Source organism: Plecotus auritus (genome assembly GCF_963455305.1).
Source record: "Plecotus auritus genome assembly, chromosome: 4".
NCBI classification, from domain to species: Eukaryota; Metazoa; Chordata; class Mammalia; order Chiroptera; family Vespertilionidae; genus Plecotus; species Plecotus auritus.
This window is the reverse complement of record NC_137775.1, coordinates 26,434,820-26,458,451: the sequence shown is the minus strand read 5'-3', so window position 1 is coordinate 26,458,451 and position 23,632 is coordinate 26,434,820. Positions and strand designations below refer to the sequence as shown.

General features: G+C 39.5%; 1 protein-coding gene across 1 annotated transcript; it reads left to right on the top strand.

The window, feature by feature from the left end:
* Window positions 1-1,240: 1,240 nt before the first annotated feature.
* IFNGR1 (interferon gamma receptor 1) lies at window positions 1,241-23,453 on the top strand. The gene is made up of 7 exons (XM_080663409.1): window positions 1,241-1,688; window positions 12,403-12,517; window positions 13,943-14,106; window positions 16,729-16,898; window positions 19,016-19,205; window positions 20,879-21,006; window positions 22,387-23,453. The coding sequence occupies exons 1-7, from the start codon at window positions 1,604-1,606 to the stop codon at window positions 22,957-22,959; spliced, it is 1,425 nt and encodes a 474-aa protein (XP_080519535.1). The 5' UTR covers window positions 1,241-1,603; the 3' UTR covers window positions 22,960-23,453.
* The last annotated feature ends 179 nt before the right edge of the window (window positions 23,454-23,632 follow it).

Here is a 23,632-nt window from a genome sequence, read left to right as displayed (position 1 = left end):
TTTTTCATAAGCCATGCCATAGTAGCCTGAATGTACTAAGATAGTGTCGTCATAAGATAGTGCCATCATTATAGCAGCCTGAATGTACTAAGATAGTGCCGTCATAAGATAGTGCCATCATTATAGCAGCCTGAGTGTACTAAGATAGTGCCATCATAAACACATCAAACAAAATATTCCCCAAAATGCAGACTAGATGGAGCTAAAGCCATCCTATTCAAAGTGTGGCCCCTGAGCCAGTGGCATTGGCATTCCCTGAGTACCTCATTAGAAATATAACATCTCAAGCCCCAACCTGAACCAGACCTACTGAACTTGAATCTGCATTGTAACAAGCCCCCCCCCAAGCCCCACCCCAGGTGATTCACCTGTACATTGAAGTTGGAGAAGTACTGAGCGAAGGGATTTATTCATATAAATAAAATGATCTAGCTAGTAATTCCTCTCAAGTTTGTACACTATTTTCATATGGTTTTCCTCTAAAATTTTGCTTAACTGTAGTGCAATCATGTATTCTTTCGGTTAACAAATATTTATTGAGTGCCAAAGGTTTCAGCCCTATGGAGTTTGAGAAAATAAATAACAATATGCATATTGCAGAGTGTGGGGTAAAGGTGCTAAGTGCCATGAAAATATAGTAGGTCAAGATAAAAAGAAGGGAAGGTGGGCTGAAATTTCAAATTTTTGCAAAAGGCCATGATAAACAGAGACTTGAAACAGGTGAGGTAGTTAGCTTTATGCACACCCCATGTGGCTGGAGTGGGATGGGAGAGATGAGGAGTAACAGCAGATGTGAAAGCGGGTAGATCTCATGATGAGAGGCTATTTAATAAATTGATATTTGATATTTAATTGCTGAAAAAGTAATACAAGCTACTTTCTCTCAAGAACAGTGTATTTCTTGGCCAATCCAAATCGATTAGGGCTGTGGAAGTTTCCATAAAACATCTCACCAGCGAAGCTTCAGATTCCTCAAATACAAATGTTGGGATTAGAGAAGGCACTGAAGGGCTCTTTCTGTTCTAAACTCTCAAGTTCCCAGATGCCTTGACGGGAAGTCTAATAGGAGACAGTGATGTGGCTGGGTTGCGGCCTAGGGCAAAGCTTTCAACCCCAGGATACTGAGAAAATAGGAAGTGGAGTCGTGGGAGGTGGTGCCAAGCATGGAAAGAAAACAACAACAAACAGTAACCTTTGTACCCAAGTTCCTCAGAAACCCCTGCACCCAGGTTGCGACTCCAGACTGTCTTGCCCCTAACGCCTTGATACCTCGAAATCGGCCTCTCCTTTGCCTATTTGTCCCAATTCTGCTTCCCAGCCCTGGATCCACTCCTGGGCGGTCTCCAGCCTCTCAGCTCACGTCCTGGTCCCACCTCTGGCCCCGCCCCGCCGCCTGGCCCCGCCCCGCCCCGCCGCCCCGCCTCCAGGCCTGGGTCTAGTCTCCAGGGTTTAGTCCGACCTCTGGTTCTAATCTCGCACTGACCACTCCCTGGCTCCTAGAGCTCCCGTCCGCGGTGGCGGAAGTGAGGTGAGGCCCGGGCCGCAGGGCCGGCAGGGGACGCCTGCAGCCGCTCGGGGCCGCACCCCGTCAGCCCGCAGCAGCATGGCTCGCCTCCTTCTCCTCGTCCTCATCACGCAGGCCGCGAGCTGGGTGGAGAGGAGCGCCGCGGATCCGAAGCCGTCCTCGGGTACTGTCGGGCGCGGCCGGGTTGCTGCCGGGTGGAGACTGGAGGGAAGGGAGGAGGCCGCCCCGGCCGGGAAGCCGCGCCGGGAGGGGCCTCGCCGCAGTCTCCCGGCGCGGTCGGTTCTCGGACGCTCTGGGGCGTCAGGCGCTACGGGGGCGGCCGTGGGGAAGGCGACTCGGGTTTCTGCGGTTTGCACACTTCAGTTCCCTTTCTCTTACCACCTCCGTTGTTGCCAAATAACAAAGCACGCCTCTCAATTCTTTAGTTCTTCTCATTCATTTTTACATAAGTGGGTTTCCTGGCCAGCATTTGTAAACTGGCCACAGCTCCTGACTTCACACGGTACTCTTAGGGTGGATCCCAAATCCTCAGGATGGGAGCGAAGTTGTTCTTTCGCCATCTGGGAATTGTGCCGTGATTGGCCATCTTGCGTCTCTTTCTGGGTGTGTGTGCTGCCAGACTGGCTAGAGGCAGGTTTCTTCCCTGGGAGCGTTTTACTTCCGCCTGCTTATTGAGATTTCCTTGGAAACGTGCTGAGAAGACGCTTTTCCAGAGCTCGGTGTAATGGCCACTCGGAACTATATATAACATGATCATTTACTAGTAGGTTTATACTTCATCTGCAAGGGGGATAAACTTAAATGACCGGAAACCCCGTTAGTCTTGAGTGTCTCCTTCCTGTCCACAGCCAGCGCTGTCCTGGAAGGGGTCAGGGAGGCCCAGCCTCCATCAGCCTTGGCAAACTCTTGGTCTGAAGCTCTGTACTGTGACTTCCTCCTTGAGCTCCCGTTAGGTGTGCTGCTTTCAATCAGCTCTCCTTAGGCTTGTTCTTTAAAAGTCAAGCAAACAAATACTTAGTCATATTCTTTGGGACCGACATTGTACCAGGTGTTGGGAATACAAAAAATGGGAGTTTCTGTTTTCAAGGATCATGATTATATAGCTAACAGTTATTAAGCGCTAGGCACTGTTGTTAAATTCTCATCACATTTTGATTTCACAGCAACCCTATAAAGTCGGCGCTATAGGTATCTCCATTTATGGATGAGAAATTGAGGCACAGAGAGGTCTGCCCAATTTGTAGAGAGGCTGCTGAAACTCAGTGGGGAACCTGGCAGTTGGGCTCCAGACTCCCAAGTCCTTTTTTTTAAAAAATTTATTAATTTATTGGGCTGACAAAGGTTAATAAAATTATATAGGTTTCAGATGTACAGTTCTACAAAATATCATCTGTATATTATACTAGAGGCCCGTTGCACAAAGATTTGTGCAATAGCCCTTCCTTACCCTGGCTGCCAGCACCGGTTTTCCTCTGACACCCGGGACCCAGGCCTTTGCTGCAGCTGGAGCGAAGAAGCCAAGCCTCTTCAGTCTTCGTGCCTGCCTGCCTATGCAAATTAACCCACCATCTTTGTTGGGTTAATTTGCATACCAACTCCTGATTGGCTGGTGTGTGTTGTGGAGGTATGGTCAGTTTGCATATTTCTCTTTTATTAGTGTAGATTGTGTGTTCATCCCCCCAAGTTATGTCTCCTTCCGTCACCATTTATCCTCTTCTACCTTCCTCCTCCCCTGTTTCCCTTTGGTGATCATCATACTGTTGTCAGTGTGTGTGGTATGTTTGTTGCTATTGCTGCTATTGCTTAATCCCTTCACCTTCTTCACCCAACCCTCCTACCCCCTTCCTCTCTGACAGCTTTGTTAGTTTATTTTGTTCATTAGATTCCACATATACTCTGCAAACTGTCATTACTTGAGCAAGTTAGTCATACACAGAGGAAGCTGTAGTACATTGTAATAAGAGCTTGAACTTACTGCTCAGGCTGCTGGAAAGCAGCATGTGGTTACCTGGCTCTGACCAGGGAGTTAGGAAAGATGAGAAGATGACTCCAGAATTGGAACTGGAGATGCAGAGGTAGTTGTGTGTGCAGAGGAAGACGCGTGAAACAGCATGTTAAATTAGTGGACTATTAAGCATTTTATTTTAAAATATGTGTGTGAGGATACAAGGAGAGATAGGATGAGTGGAGAAGTAGGAACTAATTAATAAAGTGCCTTGGGATGGTCCTGTGTAACAGCAAAGGATAGAGACACAGCTTTGCCTGACTTGGGCAAAAAGAGGAATTGATCAGCTCCAAGCATCTAAGCTAGAGTTAAATAGAAAGGTGGGCCTCAAAAAGCTGGGCCAGTAGGTCAAACTACCAAGACTCTCCATTTCTTAATATTCTCTTAGTGTTAACCACTTTCCCTAGTTGGCAGGAATCATGGATGTCGACAGCTTTGGGGTTTTGACAGTTTGCAGCTTCCTCCAACCTAACAAAATCCCAAGGGAAGGCTTTGATTTACCCAGCTTGGGTCAGGTGCCAGCTCACATGGTGAGTACATCATTTCAGGGGAGGGTAGTAGGGGAGTTCCTAGAAGAGAAATAAAGTTCCTGAAAGAAGTACAGGTAACGAACTAAGAAAATAATCTGCTCACTATATCTTGCTCAAGTCAGTGGGCCACCTTTGATTTAAAAAAAAAAAAATGTTTTTATTGATTTTTAGAGAGACAGGAAGGGAGAGAGAGAGAGAGAGAGGTAGAAACATTGATGAGAGAGAAACATCAACACTGATCAGCTGCTTCTTGCATGCTTCATACCAAGGATCAAGTGCGAAACCCGGGCATGTGCCCTGACCAGGAATGGAACCTGTGACCTCTTGGTGCATGGGTCGATGCTCAACCATTGAGTAACACTAGCCGGGCAGCCATTAGATTATTTTTAGAGGAGAAATGATTTTATGGTGGATTACATATGCCATTTAGAAAAATCATCTTATAAAATAGTTTGGGGGTAGAATTAAAGGAGGGAGGCCAGTTAGGTTGCTGGTAAGTCTGGGAGGAGTTGACAAAAAGTGGCAGTTGAAATGGAGAAGAGAGGACACAGGTGGATGAATACTTAGAAGGCAGAGTCAGCAGGACCTGTGACTGACTGGATGTGGAAGAGAAGAAGAGATGAGTCAGGTTCCTGGCTTAAGCAGAAGATTTAACCAAGTGCCAAGACTCTACCTTCTGAGTACAGGGCCCTCCTGAATATGGAGTCTCTTGTGACTGCAGAATTTGTACATCCTTGGGAGGCCTTGGGAGTAGACTTGCCTGCCCGTCCCCTATAGAAAGATCTGCTGTGGCCTTCTGTATGCCAGTATTTTGTAAGCACAAGTGTCGGTGATACCCCCTTTTTTCAGTGCATTTTAAATACAACTGCCCAGTTTTTTCAGTGCATTTCTCTAGATTTTGTTGTGTTCCCTATGCTTCTAGGATTAGTGTAAAATGCAATCTCTAAGAGTGTAGGAGGAAAACCCACAAAGACAACCGGCTCTGGCTCTTGGTTAGCTTCTCTGACTCTCCAGTGCCTGCCACTTAATACACACTCAGTGTGCTAACTCTTCTTGGTGGCTTTGACCGTTATTAGGAAGTTTATATTAGATGAGGGGACCTGGTAGGAACAGGGAAACAGGCAAGGGATTAGAAAAAGCCAAGAGGTTGGGAATATATTATTGCTGTGGGCTTTTGTTTATATTTCTCAAGTGAATTTATAGGCAAAAAAATCTGTGTGTATCATCTAATAATTATTCATGTTTCACTTTGCAGGCACTTTTACATATAAAAGTAATATATATTTTTAAGTGAATCAGTGCCTGCTAGTGGCTACCTCCTTCCAGTTTGATCTTCCACTCTGGATGTTATCTGAAGAACACACTGTACTTTAGCATAGATGTGGAGCTTTTTAATTAACTTTCTCTACTTTTTCAACCATGCTTCTACTCAGTCTGACTTTAGGATAATGCTCTGGTTGTGTTTAAACTTTTCATTATTTTCTTTGAATTTTGTTTTCATTTATTTCAGAGATTCCAGATACTTAAGATCATGCATTTTAATTATACTTATTGAACAAGTGTTAATAATAATTTTCTTTTTCATTTTATTCTGATTCGTGATTTATATGGATGTTGCAAGTTCCACATTTCAGTTCTACATAAAAGAATATTTAAAGAATTGAAGAGAAAAAATAACCTATTTAAAGAGCTATCTTATAAAATTGGGCTGCACACAGCAAAATTGCTGTTGTTGGATGAACTCGGTCAATAATTAATGCTTCCATTTTAATGAATCAGAATGAGAATTGAGCCAGAATTAAGTGAATTTCTGACAGGAAGGAATCAGTTTAATTGTAATATTCTTATTAAGGGAGTGTCTTTATTTTAGATTATCCTAATGCGTAGTCACCCGAATACATGGTGTCCCAAATGCATGTGTGTCCATGTAGAAGAAATGATTTACTTTAATACATTGTTCAGATTTTGCAGTAGCCATTACTTAGTAGTGGCTAGTATAATTGTGATAGTATAATAAATTGGGCAAAATTACTTGAAGCAGGTGCTTGTGAAATCATCAGAAAATAACCATTTCCAATTCCTATTTATATGTGAGGTTATTTCCCCCTTATTAAACTATATCACAAAAATGACACTTAAGCAAATTTTCTTAAAATCAACAAAACTTCATATATTGTCAAGTCTAGATAATTCTCTAAACCTTTGTTTTGTCATTGGTAAAAATATGTTTAATATTATTACTTCCCTCATAGGATGGTTGTGCTTAACTGAGATAATGCGTAAAAAAGTTGAGCATGTTCCTTGTCCTGTAGAAAATGTTTAATATATGTTAATGATAGTCATTCAATAATGTGCATCATCATTTTAACAATTATAAATATATATTAAATGGTTTTATTGATTTTTTTTTTAGAGAGAGAGGAGGTGAGAGGGATAGAGAGATAGAAACATCCATGAGAGAGAAACATCAACATTGATCAGCTGCCTCCTGCATGCCCCATACTGAGGATCGAGCCCAAAAACTGGGCATGTGCCCTGACCAGGAATTGAACTGGTGACCTATGGTTCATGGGTCAACACTCAACCATTGAGCCACACCAGCCTGACAACAAATATATTAAAAAATAGTAAATTTTTTAGTTATATATGAGAAATTGTGTTGCCTTAAAAAAAAATAAAACTCATGCAGAATAGAAGAAACTTAAAATAGGCTCAGCAGCTAACTTGCTCTTCTACGTTTTTTCCTTCCGTAGACTGAAATGTCCTTTTTTAAATTTTTTCGGTTCCTAAATTATTTCTGAACTCAGAATGACTTAGTCCAGAGGGGAATTAATCTTGAGAAATGACTACAGTCAGTGACTAGGTGGGTCTCTTTTAGTTGGAATTCATTGGCATGCCAAGCAAACCCAATTAGATGAAATTGGGTAAATGGGCAAGAATAAAATCCTATGTTTCAGGTCAGAAAAGTGGATGGGCCCTCATGTGGTGGTGGTTTGAGTGAAAGATCTGGAGGATTTTAGTTAATTACAAGTTTAGTATATGCCACTATTCCATATGTCCATCTCTTTAAAAAAGAGAAGAAAGTATTTCATTCACATCTGTTACATCACTTCTGGGCTCCATGTTTTAAGAGACAGAGTGATAAAACCAGAATACTTTCCCAAAGACAGACAGGAATAAAAAGAGAAGACTTCAGGGATACTAGGGGTCTTTACCCAGCTGAGGAACTATTACATAAAAGGTAAAATAGACTTTACGTATTTTAGGTGTCCTCATTCGAACCCTTAGTTCTGAAACTTCTGCAGATATAAGAAAATAATATAGAGATGTAATGTACAACATGATGACTATAGCTAACACTGCTATATGGTATATTCTAAAATTGCTAAGCCCAGCCAGTGTGGCTCAGTGGTGGAGCATCAAGCCATGAACCAGGAGATGGCAGTTGATTCCTGGTCAGGGCACATGCCTGGGTTTCGGGCTTGATCCCAGTAGGGGGTGTGCAGGAGGCAGCCAATCAGTGATTCTCATCATTGATGTTTCTCTCTCTCCTTATCCCTTCCTCTCTGAAATCAATTAAAAAACATGTGTTTTTTTTTTTAAATTGTCTAAGAGAGTAGATCCCAGAAGTTCTCATCACAAGGAAAAAGACATTTGGTTTCTCTTTTATTTTCCTTCTTGTATCTATTTGGGATGATGAATGTTAATTAAACTCATTGTGGTTATCATTTTGCAGTATAAGTCAAGTTCTGCGGTATACTTTAAACTTGTGTGTCAGTTATATCCCAATAAAACAAAAGAAAAAATAAAAAGAAAATGGTGGAAAGCATTAAGAATAATAGCCATTTTATCCACATCAAAAAACCATTCAGGAGGAAAATTGTGAAAAAATATATTCTAAAAAAGTGCAAAAGTCTTGATTGATATTTTTCACTTTTTTCCATCATTATTTCTCATCATTTCTCAGTTTGCAGTATAAGAAGAAATGCTTGTGAAAATAGCCATGGCCCTGCATCTTCAGTTGGAGATGGTGTTCGATCTTTTATCTGAGAGTTGCTCATTCAGGAAAGGGTATGGAGGCTTTAACATGGAGCATTTGTTTATGAGTGGTGGTGTCACGTGATTTCATATCCACAAAAACAACTCACTTACTGACTCCTGTATTCTCACTTTTTTTTGTTGCTCAGTTTGTCCTTCCCATAGAGAGGTAGGTAAGCAGATTGTGGAATGGTGTCTACAGAGTATGGAGCTCTTTCTGCCACAGATGTTCACGTCTTCTAGACCAGCAGTCGCTAACCTTTCAGACCTCATGGACCACCGGTTGGTGACCACTGTTGTTAAAATTAGTGAAGAACTCCTGTGGCTGTCCCTCTTTGAGTAGAGGCAACAGGTGCTTTTGGCAGTTATGGGATGCAGCACTGTTAGTAGCTAGCCCTTACTTCTGTCCATCCATACAGCAGAAATCAGATGTCTGTGGCTATCTGCTTACCTCTCCACCCTACCTTCCCCAGAAATGAACAGACCCCAGAACTGTACTGGCTGCTGTATTTTGGTCTTTGGTGACAACCTCATTATCCCATCTAGTGGCACTACTTCATGACTTGCTGATGTGATCTTCTTCAGTATTTTCCATCCCCTCCCTTGCTCTTTTTTCATATTCTGTCTCTGCTAGTTTATCACAAGGAAGCACTTGGCTGTAACCAGAACTCTTCCCTCCCCCGCTCCCCCATTGTAATTGAGTGTTAGGAAAATCTGATTCTTCTCTCCTGTGTTTGGTTTGGTTAAATCTTCAGCTGCTAGTTTCTAGAGGAGTTCTGCAAAGAACTCCTCTAAAATATCTAGATTACTCTGGGTAGTGTGTACATATGCACCAAATAACTATGAATCCATATCCGAAAATAACATCAGTTATAGAAACTGTCTATCTGGGCATTTTGAAGAGATGGGGAAATCTGTAAGATTATCTTATTTCATGTGATCTGGTAGGATCTTTCCTTAACCTCTATGCATAATACTCTCTTGCTATATATACATGTTGTTTCATATACATAAGATAAATTTATTATGAATTGAAGTTTGTTGTAAGCCTTAATTATTTCAATCAGAATATGTAACAATTTTAACTTTAGGCTACAAAGTTGAGTTTTAATGAGAAAACTCATGTCTATTATGTGATTTTAGCAGAGGACAAAGGCAGGTATCTAATAACCACATGGTTTCTCTTCTCGTAGCATTAAAACCACAAGTGATATCCTTTTGTGTAAATATTTTAACAGTTTCTCCTTTAATCTACTAGTAATTTCTGTCTGCTGTAATCCATCGAAACCTCTTCCTCCTGCCACCTGTTTTGATTACTCTGAAAGCTATGATTTTAAGACCTTGTCCTAGTCTAACCATGTCCAGGTTTTACTTAAATTATGGGAAACACAGTATGATTCACGTTAAAAACTAACATTACAAAAATAATGTTGTTTGTGGTGTTTTTTTTTTAAATTAGTTTTTTTTATTATTTTTAATGTTTTTATTGATCTTTAGAGAAAGAGAGAGGGAGAGAGAGATAGAAACATCAATATGAGAGGAACATTGATCAGCTGCCTTCTGCAGGCCCCATACTGGGGATGGAGCCCGCAACCCGAGTATGTACCCAGACCGGGAATTGATCCAGCAACCTCGACAATGTTCAAACAACTGATCCACACCAGCTGGGCTTTTTGTGGTTTTATATGATTCAGTAACCTCTTTAATATAAATAGAGTTTATTTGATATTCTAGTATATAGATTGATTTCTATATGCCTTTTCTTTTCAAACCCAGAAATTTTAGATTGAGTATATACAGTTAAAAAGTCATTCCCATTGGGAGTAGTATTTTAGCAGGGGCTTGAAAGGAAGGGAAAAACCTGCCATTATTGGAAACTGCAGGAAGGCAGATCCTGTTATGTAGTGGCAGAAAGCTTAAAGCTTGGCTACACTATGAAAGTGATCCGCATGACCTAACTAAGGAGGTTTCCAAGCAAAGTGTTGAAGGTGCCATGTAGTTTCTTCTTGCTTCTAGAAAATGCAAAACTAGATAGTAATCAAGAGGAAAAGACTGTTAAACAAAAAGAAACCAGGACCTGATGGTTTGAAAATTCTACGCCTCTGGAGAGGCAAAAGATGCTAAAATTAAGAATGGCTTTTGAAGGAAGTTCAGATTCATTATGAGTTTTCTTAGCATCAGGTACCTCTCTTATCTGGTTGCAAAATTATGTTTATATGTGTGATTGTTATTTGGTGTTCACATCGAATTGAACCCAGGGTTGTACCTTTTAGTTCTGCCTCAATCCTAGATTGTAAACTGTTTGAAACTAGTCTGTTTCAGAAAGTTGAAGAATCCTATTAAGGAAGCCTCAGTCTACCCTGCTATGTGCTATAGAGTAGGTGTTTCCTTCAACGGAAAGTAAATATCCTGTGTGTGTGAAATTAACACCTCACTTGACAAATGAGGAAATCTGAAATAACTAGGTAGTAGTACAGTAGGAAAGAACCCAGATTTTTTTTCTTTTGAAATATTTGTATTGATTTCAGAGAGGAAGGGAGAGGGAAAGAGAGATAAAAACATCAATGATGAAAGAGAATCACTGATTGGCTGTCTCCTGCCCACCCTCTTCTAGGGATTGAGCCCGCAACCCAGGCATGTACCCTGACCAGGAATCTAACCGTGCCCTCCTGGTTCATAGGTCCACGCTCAACCACTGAGCCTGTCAGCCAGGCAAACCCAGATTTCTTAATGTCCAACCCAAGGAATATTTTTTTTTAGAGTGGTCTGCTTGATAGAAACCTGAGTGATCATCATTATCATCTGAGGTGCTTTAAAAAGTATACTTATAGCTCTCAGAATTTTTGAAGAGGATGATAAGTTATGTTAGGAAGCCACTGAACCTTGGCCACATTGCCATTCATTTATTTTTAATTGTATGAGTAAATCATGTTTAATAGACTTTTCCATTTGGGATTATATTGCTAATTGTATTTAATACCTTCATGTTTATTCATAAAGAAGAGAAAGAAGGGAGGGGAGACAGGAGGGCGAGAGAGGGGAAAGAACGGAGGGTGTATGTATGTGTGGTGTGTGTTTAATTTTCCAAGGGATGGTGGATGACAACCTTTTATACTGACTAGGGGGGAAATGACTACTTTTAATAACTAGATCGCAGTTTTGGTTATGTCTGATGAGAAGATGTTAAAGTGACATCATGTGGCTCACATCTTATCAACAGAAGTTTTTTTTTTTTTTTAATATATTTTATTGATATTTTACAGAGAGGAAGGGAGAGGGATAGAGAGCTAGAAACATCGATGAGAGAGAAACATCGATCAGCTGCCTCCTGCACACCTCCCACTGAGGATGTGCCCGCAACCAAGGTACATGCCCTTGACCGGAATCGAACCCGGGACCTTCAGTCCGCAGGCCGACGCTCTATCCACTGAGCAAAACCGGTTTCGGCTCAACAGAAGTTTTATGAAATGATTTAAAAGAGCAAAGGCAAGAAGAAATATTGTGTTTGTTTTGTAAAAAACCTTGCACACTACAGAGAGCAAACTGTTGATGAAATTGGAATGGTCAATGGCATCTGTTCTTGTGCTATAGAAAAGGTACTAAAGATGTGTAATAGTGCTGGGTGTAAGGTTGAGAGCCAGGGTGGTGGTATTTAGAGTGAAATTTACCATCTCTGGTGTAGCCAGTTCTTCTCTAGACATTGAATACAATCTGTAGTATATTTAGAAAATTCCATTAAATGAATTGAGGATTATTATTACAACAGGCAGTGCATTTATTTTAAAAACTCCTAAAACATAGGAATTTATTGCTTCTGTTATATATATATATTTTTTTTAAATATATTTTATTGATTTTTTACAGAGAGGAAGGGAGAGAGAGAGAGAGAGAGTTAGAAACATTGATAAGAGAGAAACATTAATCAGCTGCCTCCTGCACACCCCCCACCGGGGATGTGCCCGCAACCAAGGTACATGCCCTTGACCGGAATCGAACCTTGGACCATTGAGTCCACAGGCCGACACTCTATCCACTGAGCCAAACTGGTTAGGGCACTTCTGTTATATTTTTGTTTCCCTTATATCACAATGTTGCTTCAGTAATTTAAAATGAATCAGAACTCTCCTATACATTTTACAATAAAATTATTTTTAGAAATCAAATTTAAATAATTTTATTATTCTGATGAATCATGCTTTTTAAAAAATATATTTTTATATTTGGTTAACATGGCTTCTTATAAGATTTTATAATGTTAATTAATTTCTTACTCTTGCCCATTTTACTTTTTAAATGTCTTACAGTGCCTATACCAACCAATCTTACAATTGAGGCCTATAACTTCAATACTGTCCTATCTTGGAATTACCCAATCATGGCGCAGAAGCCTGTTTTTACTGTACAGGTAAAAATCTATGGGTGAGTGTTACTCTTTTATCCTTTTTACTCTGTTTCGTCTATGTCCTTGCATATTTCATAACTGTGTTCCCTTCCATTATCCTTCCTTCTGTTGTGGCAAAACTTCTGAACTGCTTGTAGACTTCCAGAGTGCTAATGATGCAAATTAGTTCTTATCAGAAAACTTCCTGCTTCTTAGTTCTTCTGTCAGAATTGAAGTAGACAAGTATCACTAACTTCCCAGATTTCACCTTTTCAAAAATTTTTTATTTATTTATGTTATTATTTTTCTTAAATATATTTTTATTAATTTCAGAGAGAAAGGGAGAGGCTGAAAGAGAGATAGAAACATCAAAGATGAGAGAGAATTATTAATTGGCTGCCTCCTGCACACCCCCAGTGGGGGTTGAACCCACAACCCGGCATGCGCCCTGACTGGGAATCAAACCATGATCTCCTGGTTCATAGGCTGACACCCAACCACTGAGCAACACCATCCGGGCTTAATTTATTTTTTAAATCCTCACCTGAGGACATGCTTAGAGAGAGGAAGGGGCTGGGGCTGTGGCGGGGGCGGGGGGGGGGGTAGAGAAACATCAATGTGAGAGAGAAACATTGATCAGATGCCTTCTGCACGTGCCCTGACTGGAGATCGAACCTGCAACCCAGGTTATGTGCCCTGATCTCAAACAGGCAACCTTTTGGTGTATAGGACAATACTCAACCAACTGAGCCAGTCCAGCCAGGCTGACTTCCCAGATTTAAGGCACGATAAATAAATAAAGCTTTCCGTTCTCTATTAAAAATGTCATCTTCCTATAGTGTACATGTATTGTTCAGTAAAAGAAAAATTTCAAAAAACTTTTCTACAAGTGTTAGGAGTCTTTGTAATGGGTTGATTCTGTAAGTGAGTAATGGTTATATTAATGGAAACGAGGTGTTTAAAGACCAGATTTTTAAAAATTGCATGTGGAATATGATTTGTACAGATCTTGTAATTTGAATTGAGCCTCTTTATTATAAAGGAAATTACTTTTGACCAAAGAGTAAGGGCTTCCTTCCTACTTTGTCTAGCTTCTTCATCCTATTATTTTTTCTTTTTTTTTAAAGAACAGTTTATTGATTTTTTTAGAGAGAGAGGAAGGGAGAAGAGAGAAACATCGATGTGACAGCATAACATCAGTTGGCTGCCTCCTGCACGCCTCCTATTGGGAATGGAACCTGCAACCCTGGCATGTGCCCTGACTGGGAATTGAAACAGCAACCTCTTGGTGCACGGAACAATGCCCAGCCAACTGAGCCACACCGGCCAGGGCCATCCTATTCTTATTTAGCTCTTTCTACCAGCTCCGTGCTGTGAATGAAAAGCAAAGCAAAGCCAGAGATGGTTCAGGTTTATATACTAATAAAGTTACCTTTGTGTTTCTTTATTCCTCTTCATTTTAGGGAGGATGAATGGTTTGATGCCTGCAATACCTCTCATCATCAGTGTAACATCTTTTCCATGATTAAGGTTCCAGACGATCCTCTCTGGGCCAGAGTTAAAGCTAGGCTTGGACAAGAAGAATCAGCCTATGCAGAGTCAGAAGGATTTATTTTGTGCCAACACGGTGAGTAGAACAATTTTAAATTTGAGAGTACTTACACGTATCTTCTATATATATATTTGCTTTTATTAGCAGTTGCTAAAAATTATTACAATGCCCAAGAAACATTTGGAGCAATTTAGGGAATTCGTGTCTTCCTCTTCTCCCAAGTCCCATAAAATAGGGCTGAGGTGCCCATCACTTTGCCCCTACTAAACTATTACATTTCCATTCTATTTAAATATGTGGATTAGTGCTGTCCAACTAGACTCTGCACTGCCCTGCCCCTCCCTGTCTTGGTCATTCCTTTATAAGTTACATTTCCTGAGGACTTTGGCAGCTTCGTTATCTTACTTGTCTACCTTAAGTCCTCAAGGTTGTGGGAATTTTAATACCAACTTCATATTTTAAAAAAATACCAGAATTCTGTAATCTCTTTAACCCCAGTTATTTTTAGCTCTTCATGCTTCCAGCATCCTGTTGCCATAGTTTACCTGATCTTTACTATCACTTTAAGCTCCAGAATCTTCAGTGCCAGTTCCTTTTTTGACTAATGTCCTCCCTTGTAGCTCTTACACCCTCACTTCTGGTTAAACAAAGTCTTTAGTCACCTGACTGTTCCCTATGCTTCCAGTCCTTCAGTGCCTTGCCTTCCAGCTTTACTTCCTTACTGTTCAGCTTCATGCTTCATTACCTCAACCACCGCCTCCTTCTGCTCCTACTTTCTGGATTGTGCCTACTTGTTCTCTTCCACAACCCATTCTCTACTTGCCCTTGAAATAGTTTTATTCCCCAGAGATCATGATTCTTTTGTCATCAACAACTATACCCCCTGTATATCAGATTTTTCCCAGAGAGACTTATCAAAGGCATACTTTATGCCAGAAAGTATGGCTGGCCCTGAGGATACATGAATGAGTAAAAATAGACCTGCCTGGCACACAGTAGGTATACAATAAATATGTGAGAAATAGCTAAATGGTTCACCAATGAAGTTCCCAACATCAAAGACACATCATAAATATTTCTGGAATGAATGAATATCTAGTTCTGATTTTCACAATTAAAATTGAATATATTCAGCAGACTTTTCTAGAGCTTTCATGCCAGATATCCATAGTGTGGATAAAAAGAGTTACCGCAAAGGTTTAAAGATAACTAAAACGCCTTTTCTAAATCGTGTTTTTAGAAAACCATTTTTAAAAATATGTTTTTATTGATTTCAGAGAGAGAAAGGGACAGGGAGAGAGAATCATTGATTGGCTGCCTCTTGCACGCCCCCCTAATGGGGATTGAGCCTGAAACCTGAGCATGTGCCCTGACCAGGAATTGAACAGTAACCTCCAGGTTCATGGGTCAACACTCAACCACTGAGCCACACTGGCCAGGTGAAAACAGTTGGGGTTTTTTTGTTTTGTTTTTAATCTACAGTACCAAAGGTAAAGAAAAAATAACTTCTATTATATCAAGGTGTTTTTTTTTTTTTTTACCAGGATTCATTACTACCTATTTTTCTTTAGGACTTGAAATCAATTTAAACTGTTAAAGAGAAGTTTAGATTAGATAAGAATACTTCTTGACTGAGAAGATATAAACATTTCTTTATTAAGTACTTAGAATCTTCTAGATCAGCGGTTCTCAACCTGTGGGTCGCGACCCCTTTGGGAGTCGAACGACCCTTTCACAGGGGTTGCCTAAGACCATCAGAAAACACAGATATTTACGTTACGATTCATAACAGTAGCAAAATTACAGTTATGAAGTAGCAATGAAAATAATTTTATGGTTGGGAGTCACCACAACATGAGGAACTGTATTAAAGGGCCGCAGCATTAGGAAGGTTGAGAACCACTGTCCTAGATCTTTTTGGAATGGTTTAAATGTGGCTCTCCTTTAGAACAGCAAAAAGAGTAGGCTGTTTGATTTTGGTAATTTTATGCAGTCCTATGTAATAAGAGGGTCATATGCAAATAGACTAAACAGCAGAACCGAACAACCAATCAAAGCGTAATATGCTAGTGATATGCTAAGGCTGCTCAACTGCTTACAGCAGAACCGAACAACCAATCAAAGCGTAATATGCTAGTGATATGCTAAGGCTGCTCAACTGCTTGCTATGACGTGCATTGACCACCAGGGGGAAGATGCTCCGACTGGTAGGTTAGCTTGCTGCTGGGGTCCAGCCGATTGGACTGAGTGAGATGGGCCAGACACCCTGGAACCCTCCTATGGTCCCTCCCCTGCCCGATCATGCACCGGTGGGATCCCTCAGCCTGGTCTGTGCCCTCTCGCAATCCAGGACCCCTCGGGGGATGTCAGAGAGCCAGTTTCAGCCCCATCCTGCAGGCCACTCCCATTAGAAGGGCTCCAAATGCAGGACTCATGGCTGGCGAGTGCTGCTGTGGCAGCACAAGCCTCTCCTGATCAGGATTGATTGGGCACAAGCCCAAAGCAGGCACAGTGGGGCTGGGATGATCGGGAGCAGCAGGTAGGAGTTGCAGGCGGCATTGGACTGTGGGTTTCGGCCCAATTCCAGCAGGCCACCCAGAAGGACCCCACCCTGCACGAATTCGTGCACTAGGCCTCTAGTGTACTATAAAGTTCCAGGGCCAACTAATTCTAATTTTTTACCTTCCCCCCACCCAGGGAAAGTTGGACCACCTAAACTGCATATCGGTCACAAGGAAGACCAAATCATTATTAATATATTTCATCCTTTAATTGTTGTAAATGGAGAAGAGCTAGGAGCTATTTATGGAGAAGAAACTTGTTACACATTCGAGTACAAGGTGTATGAGAAAATAAATGGAAGACTGGTATGTGTTTCTAGTCCATCTTTTTCAAAATGGAAAATTTCTGTCACTAACAAGTTTTTCCCTATGTTGTATAAGAAAGTAGAATGCTTGCCCTAGCCGGTTTGGCTCAGAGGTTAGAGTGTCAGCCCATGGACTAAATGGTCTCGGGCTTGATTCTGGTCAAGGGCATGTATCTGGGTTGCAGCCTCGGTCCTGGCCCCAGTCGGGGTGGGTCTGGGAGACAACTAATTGATGAGTCTCTCTCACATCAATGTTTCTCTGTGTGTCTCCCCCTCCCTTCCACTCTTTCTCTAAAAATCAATAGAAAAAAATATCCTCAGATGAGGATTAACAATAACAAAAAATGCTTATGAATATTCAGCCAAGACTTACCGATCCTAGGTTTTGGTAAGAAAAATGAAATACATATATAAATGCTCTTGAGTGGAATTGGTGGCATAGTTAATCACTAGCACTGGCCAGGTGAACAAATTTAAGTTGTTTCTTGGTCTTGTATAACAGAATAGCCCTAATCTAGGATATTAACCTGTATATTTTCATTCCTTCACTGGTATGATGAGAATAAATTTAATCTTTTCTTCCTCATTGGTAGTAATGTAAAATTACACAAAGCTATAATTGGAGTTGTTGTTTATGAGAGAAAAAGCTAACAGTAGTACTGTGGGGATATAATTACATTCTAGCACTGGTGTGCAGATCACAAATTATTCTATTCCATCCATTTGCCACAGTGCTACCATTCCTTTATTTAACAATATTTGTCAAGCATGTGCTCTGTGCCTTCTAGGCACCAGGAGAAAGCAATGAACAGTACAAATAAAACTCAAGTGGTAAGAACTATGGAGAAAAAAGCAGGGAAGAGGGTTGGGCATTGGGGTATGGGTGGTAGTGACTTTCAGTAGGGTGGTCAGAGCAGACCTCACCTGCTGGACGAGCTATTACTACAGACGGGCTGGGTGGCCTGCTGGGATTGGACCGAAACCCACAGTCAAAGGCCACTGGGCACATGAAGGGGAGCAGCAAGGCCACAGAGTATGGAAGCAGATGAGGTTAGAGAGGTCCCTGGGGCCACATCTCTTAGGGCATTAGAGGAATTCGATTCTTTTTTCTAAGTGAGATATTGCACATCTGGAAAAATTTAAACAGAAGAGTGACATCTGATTTAGATTTTAAAACATCACTTTGGTTGCTAGCAGAGTTGTTTCTAGAACCATATTACTTCACTGCTTAAAACTCTTTAACAAATCCCCATCAGCTACAAAATAATACCTAAATTCTCTTTCCTGGCATGGCCTACAAGGCCTTCATGAATTGGCCTCTTACATCCTTTCCAGCACCCCATCTCCCCATTCATTCCAACCTTTTATTCATGCTTTCGTGAACTGCTTGCTGTTCTTAATTCCTGTAACTAATATGCTCTTTCATAGAATGTTCTTCATCTTTCTCCTTTGGCAAATTTATACTCATTCTTCAGTATTCAACTGGCATATCATCTCCCCTTTGAATTATTTTCTGATACAGTAGACTCTTTCCTCTTCTATGGTCTAGTTATTCCTAGTTCCTTATAGATGTCCTCTTGGAGTACTCATTACATTTCTTACATGTCATTCTTATCTCTCTTCTACACCCTACAGTAAGTTATTTGAGGTCAGAACCACTCTCAGGCCCTTGAGTTTTCAGGCCCTAGCATGGGTGATCCACGCTCTTCCACTGGTGGAGTGAATTATAAACTCGCAGATTGCTTCAGTCCCTCCTACATATTATTACCAAGAGATTCTACAGCCTTTGCATAATATCTCTATTATTATTCCTATAAAATGCTTTTATCTCTCACCAGCTAAATTTCTAGCGTTACAGAAATAGGACTAATAAAACATTCCTATTTGTGTTTTTAAATTTCTAATCCCTATAAAGAACATTTTGTTGGCTACATCATGCTCTGTTGAAGTAACAAACTGACGTATTATCTGATATGAACACTCTTTTCAGTCATGTACAACATTCATCATATATATGCTTTTTCCAGGTGTGTGGCCAGTGTAAATATGGTGATTGGTGTTTTTTTGGCAGATTAAAAGGAGCCATGAATTTTCACTGTGTTTTGTTTTCTCATGTAGATCATGGCTAGAATTTTTGAACAGAATGAAGATGATTGTGATGAGACTCAGTGCAACTTTAGTATTCCAGTGCCCTCACTGAGTTTTGAGTGTTGTATTTCAGCAGAAGGAATCTCACATTTAAGGTCCTTTAAAACTGAAATGTCCGAAGAACTTTGTATTACCATTTCTGATAGTAAGAGCATGAAAGGTAAGTTCTTGCCATTTTTTCCTAAATATAAAGAGTGATAACTAACATAGGGTAATGTGAAAAAAGGGAATTTGCAGTTTCAGTAATCCCTGCTCTTTTGAAAATAGTTCTATTCCTCAGAGAAGTTCAAAATTACAAATAAGGCCACTTCTCAGGCCTTAAAAGATATGAAACAATCAGGTTGGAAAGCCATGTGAAAACCTTTTCGTACAGAAGGAAAAATATAAAAACACATAAAGCTGTGATTCCAATACAGCAAGATTATATTCAAGATATGTATTCATGTATGTTCTTTATGAGGACAGTAAGTTTAAAAACTGAATAGCAGGAATACTAATTGATTAAAATTTTGTGACATGTGAACTGCACAAGCACTGGAAATTAATATTAAAAAATAAATATAGATTGACTTAAATGGATTAACATTTTAAAATAATTATTTTTATTTTATCATCTTTCCTGACCAGTGAGGAAAATAAAAAGAGGAAAAACTCATAAAAAGGAGAAAAGAATGCAAATAACCTAGATTTACTTAAAAAAACAAACACAAAAAAAGAAGCCTAAATTATAAACTGGGCTGGTATTATGGCCACACAGTGGCACCACGGTGGCTCATAGCAGCTTTCCTGCTTGCCTGTCCAGTGCTTCTGAGCCCAGAGCTGGTTTCATTATGTACTAGTAGTTCATTTTACCTTTTACTATTGTAATAATTTAGTTGTGTTCACATCCTGTAACAGGTGTGACACAAGCATTCATTTAGTAGTAACTTCCAGAATTAAAGGTAATGAAACGCCCTTGAAAAAAGCCAAATTCCACCACGATATGTAAAGTACTGTTAATTAGGAACAGAGGACTGTGGGAAAAAGTACTGAAGATTGTACTGTGAAAATAAAAAGCGGCATTAGTGAAAAATCATACCAGTGATGATGGATGTATGTGTTCTGAAACAAAAGTCAAGGAGACTTTATTCCTTTGCAACTTTCGTGTGTGTGGGTGTGTGCGCGCGTGCACGCGCGCGCATGCTTGCATGCTTGCATCTGTGTATCTTTATAAGTATTTGCCTGAAATAAATATAAAATGTAACAAAATTCTATGGAGTGGGACTGTATTATTTAAATAATATTTTTTAAATCCTTCTTTTGCCTCTTTAACTGAGAGAAAAGCATAGCTCTGTAAACCTCCTATATTTGGGGCTATAAGGAAATTGTTAGGGAAAAGCTATTTTAGCCATGTTATGTCATGACAAGATAGTCGCAGAAAGTTAAGAATTGTAGAGCTGGGAAGAATATGTTGCTATCTAGGAAGGACATAATTTTTTACTCACCTCTCCTGACTTTGGTGTCAGTGTTTCTTAACACCCTGATCATATTACCTGATGTAATCTATATAAATAATACTTGACCCCTGGCCAGTGTGGCTCAGTTATTTTGAGTACCATCCCATGCATCTAGAGATTGCTGGTTCCGTTCCTGGTCGGGCCCGTGCCCGGGGTTATGGACTCAATCCCCAGTAGGGGGCTTGCAAAAGGCAGCCGATCTATGCTTCTTTTTCACAAGCTCTGTCTCGAATCAATAAAAACATTTTTAAAAAAGAATAGTTCAAAGACTTTATAACTATTTGATTATAGCAGTGTTCCATCTTAAGTCTAATTTGTGGTTTTTCTCTTCTTTCAGATTCTGTTTGGATTCCAGTTGTTGCTGCTGTCCTACTCTTTCTTGTACTTACCCTGATAGTTGTATGTTGGAACTTTAAGAAGATAAATCCATTTAAGAGAGAAAGCATCATGTTACCCAAGTCCTTGGTAACATATTTAAATATACTTCTTTAATTATATACACTAAAGTGTTGATTTGAACCTTTTTGATACTTTCTTAAACTTTTTAAAAAGTAAAATGATGTTCAGCAGCATGTCACCTACCATAAATCACTCAGATCTACCACACATCCAAAACAACATATTTTTCACTACACACCAGGTGCCTTTTTTATGCATGTGGCAAAAGTATAGTTAGACAAGTCTGTTAAGGAGCTTAAAGTCTAATGGGAGAAAAGGGTAAGTATTCAGTGGGTGTACTGTGTGAAAGGTTTAAAAGTAGAAGTTTATATACATGCCAAAGAGGACTTTTTTTTAGAGGCAGTGAAGCCTGAGCAGCCGTCCTGAGGGACAGATGGGAGTTTATCCAGTACTAAGGGACCATATGTGCTAAGGTCCAGCATCAAGAAACCATGGCTTTTGAAAATATAGAAACACTTCACTGTGGTTGGAGTGCAGAAGGAAAGATGGCGAAAAGTGAGACTAAACTAGAAGTTTGACATTTTAATATTTAACATTTAAAATTCTTTATGTGATGAAAACATTTAAAGGATAATAATTACAGCTTTTTGAATCACATATGATAGGAATAACATCTGTGATATGCCAAGGGCACATTTAAATTTGTTATGAATACATTACATTTAAGTAAAGTGGATAAGAACTATGAACAAGTAGTAGGCAATTCACATATTATAGTCCTCATCCTTACTATTAATTAAGCACAAAGCAATCTTACAGTATGCCATTTTATACCCACCAGAGAAGAAAAAATAAACTTGAATATCCAGGAGTAGCAGTAGTAAAACTGGTCATATAGCCCTGGTGGGAAGATAAGCATACAATGAGTACAAAGTGTCGTAGTTCCATAAACATGCCCCACCCTCGAACTTAGTCATTCCATTTTTTTATTTCTAAAGTAAAAAGACATGTAAGAATATTTATTTCAACATGTTCTATCAATAGTAAAAATTGTTAACACTGCTAACATCTACTATTAGAGAAATTATTTAATCATTGGTATAAAGAACTTATATGAGCCAATGAAAATTATAATTATGAAGGAAAATGGTAAAATTATTTTATAAAGTAGCTGGACTCCCATTACAAATTTAACATTCATATGTATGAAAAGTAATGCAAAAAAACAGCATATATTAGTAAGATATTAACTTTTAAAAAATTGTTTCCAATCTTAACATAGTTTATTTGTATTAAAAATAAAGTGCAACCACTAGACTTTATTATACTCTTCTAAATATGCCGTTTAGTGGTATATTTAATTGTCCATTAGCCTTAGACCATTTTTTTGAGGAAGCTCAAGTTTAATAATTTGTTATTTTTAATCATTGATTTCTCTTCACTTAGGTGTCTGTGGTAAAAAATGCCTCTTCAGAGGCAAAATCTGAATCGAAATATGTATCGCCCATCATCTATGAACCAATTGTCCCTGAAAATGAGAAAGTGATCTGGGAAGAGCCGTTGTCTCCAGCAACAATTTCAAGTATGCAGACTGAGGACCATCCAGGAAAAGTAGAACACAGAGATCTTCCTAGTGAAACACAAGTGGGGACCACTGAAGAAAATACTCCTGACATGGCCCCTGGTAGCCCTTTGACCCCAGTAAGGAGCAGGGATTCTGTCCATTCAGGCAGTAACCAGTCTGAACCCTGCATCGTTGCTTTAAACTCTTATCACTCCAGAAATGGTTCTGATAGTGGCCTTGTGGGATCCGACAGCTTCTTATCTGACACAGAATCTCCTCCAAGTAACAAAACTGGAATGAAGACAGGAGAACCAGAGCCCATAACGCTGAGAAACACTACTACCTCCTTTGGTTACGATAAGCCTCATGTGCTAGTGGATCTGCCTGTGGATGAAGGTGGTAAAGAGACCCTGATTGGTTATAGAGGCACAGCAGATTCCAACGAGTTTTCATAATGTGCCAACTCGGAAGGATCTGCTTATCCTGAACAGTTTTTCTGCTTTGATTTCATGAAAAGATCATGATTTCAGAAAAGGTGTCTTTTTTTTACATTAACCAAATGGAATACCTTGGTTTAGGTAACAGTGTAGAGTCTGGCACTGTCACATTTGGTCTGAAAACTGCAAAGACTGAAAAAACAAAATGTATCTCCTTTCTTAGGGGACACAGTTGTTGCACGTGAACTTTTCCATTTACATAGGCTCTGAGTAACAGTGAATACTCCCTATTCACCCTGCTTCCCCAGGGTCCTTTTTTTTTTTTTTTTTTAAGTTTCTGTAAAAAATATTTTTAAATGTTTACTTTGAGAAGAAATCCTGGAAGCTTTTCACAGTTGCATTTAAAATTGAATTCATACCAACAGGATTAATAAAGAGTATGTAAATAGAAACATATAATTTTTATAGAATGCTGCATTTAGAGATTTTTAAATAAAGAATTTCTAAAATTCATTTTTGTATTCATTTATTCAAGCACTTTGGCAGTTAACTAGAATATTTTTTATCCATTTGCTTATTTTTATGACTGCTATAGAATTATTTTCTAATTCATAACTAATCTTTAAAATAGTCTAATCCTTTAAAAACGGTCCTTTTATGCCTATATTTCAGTATTTATCACCCAGTGTGC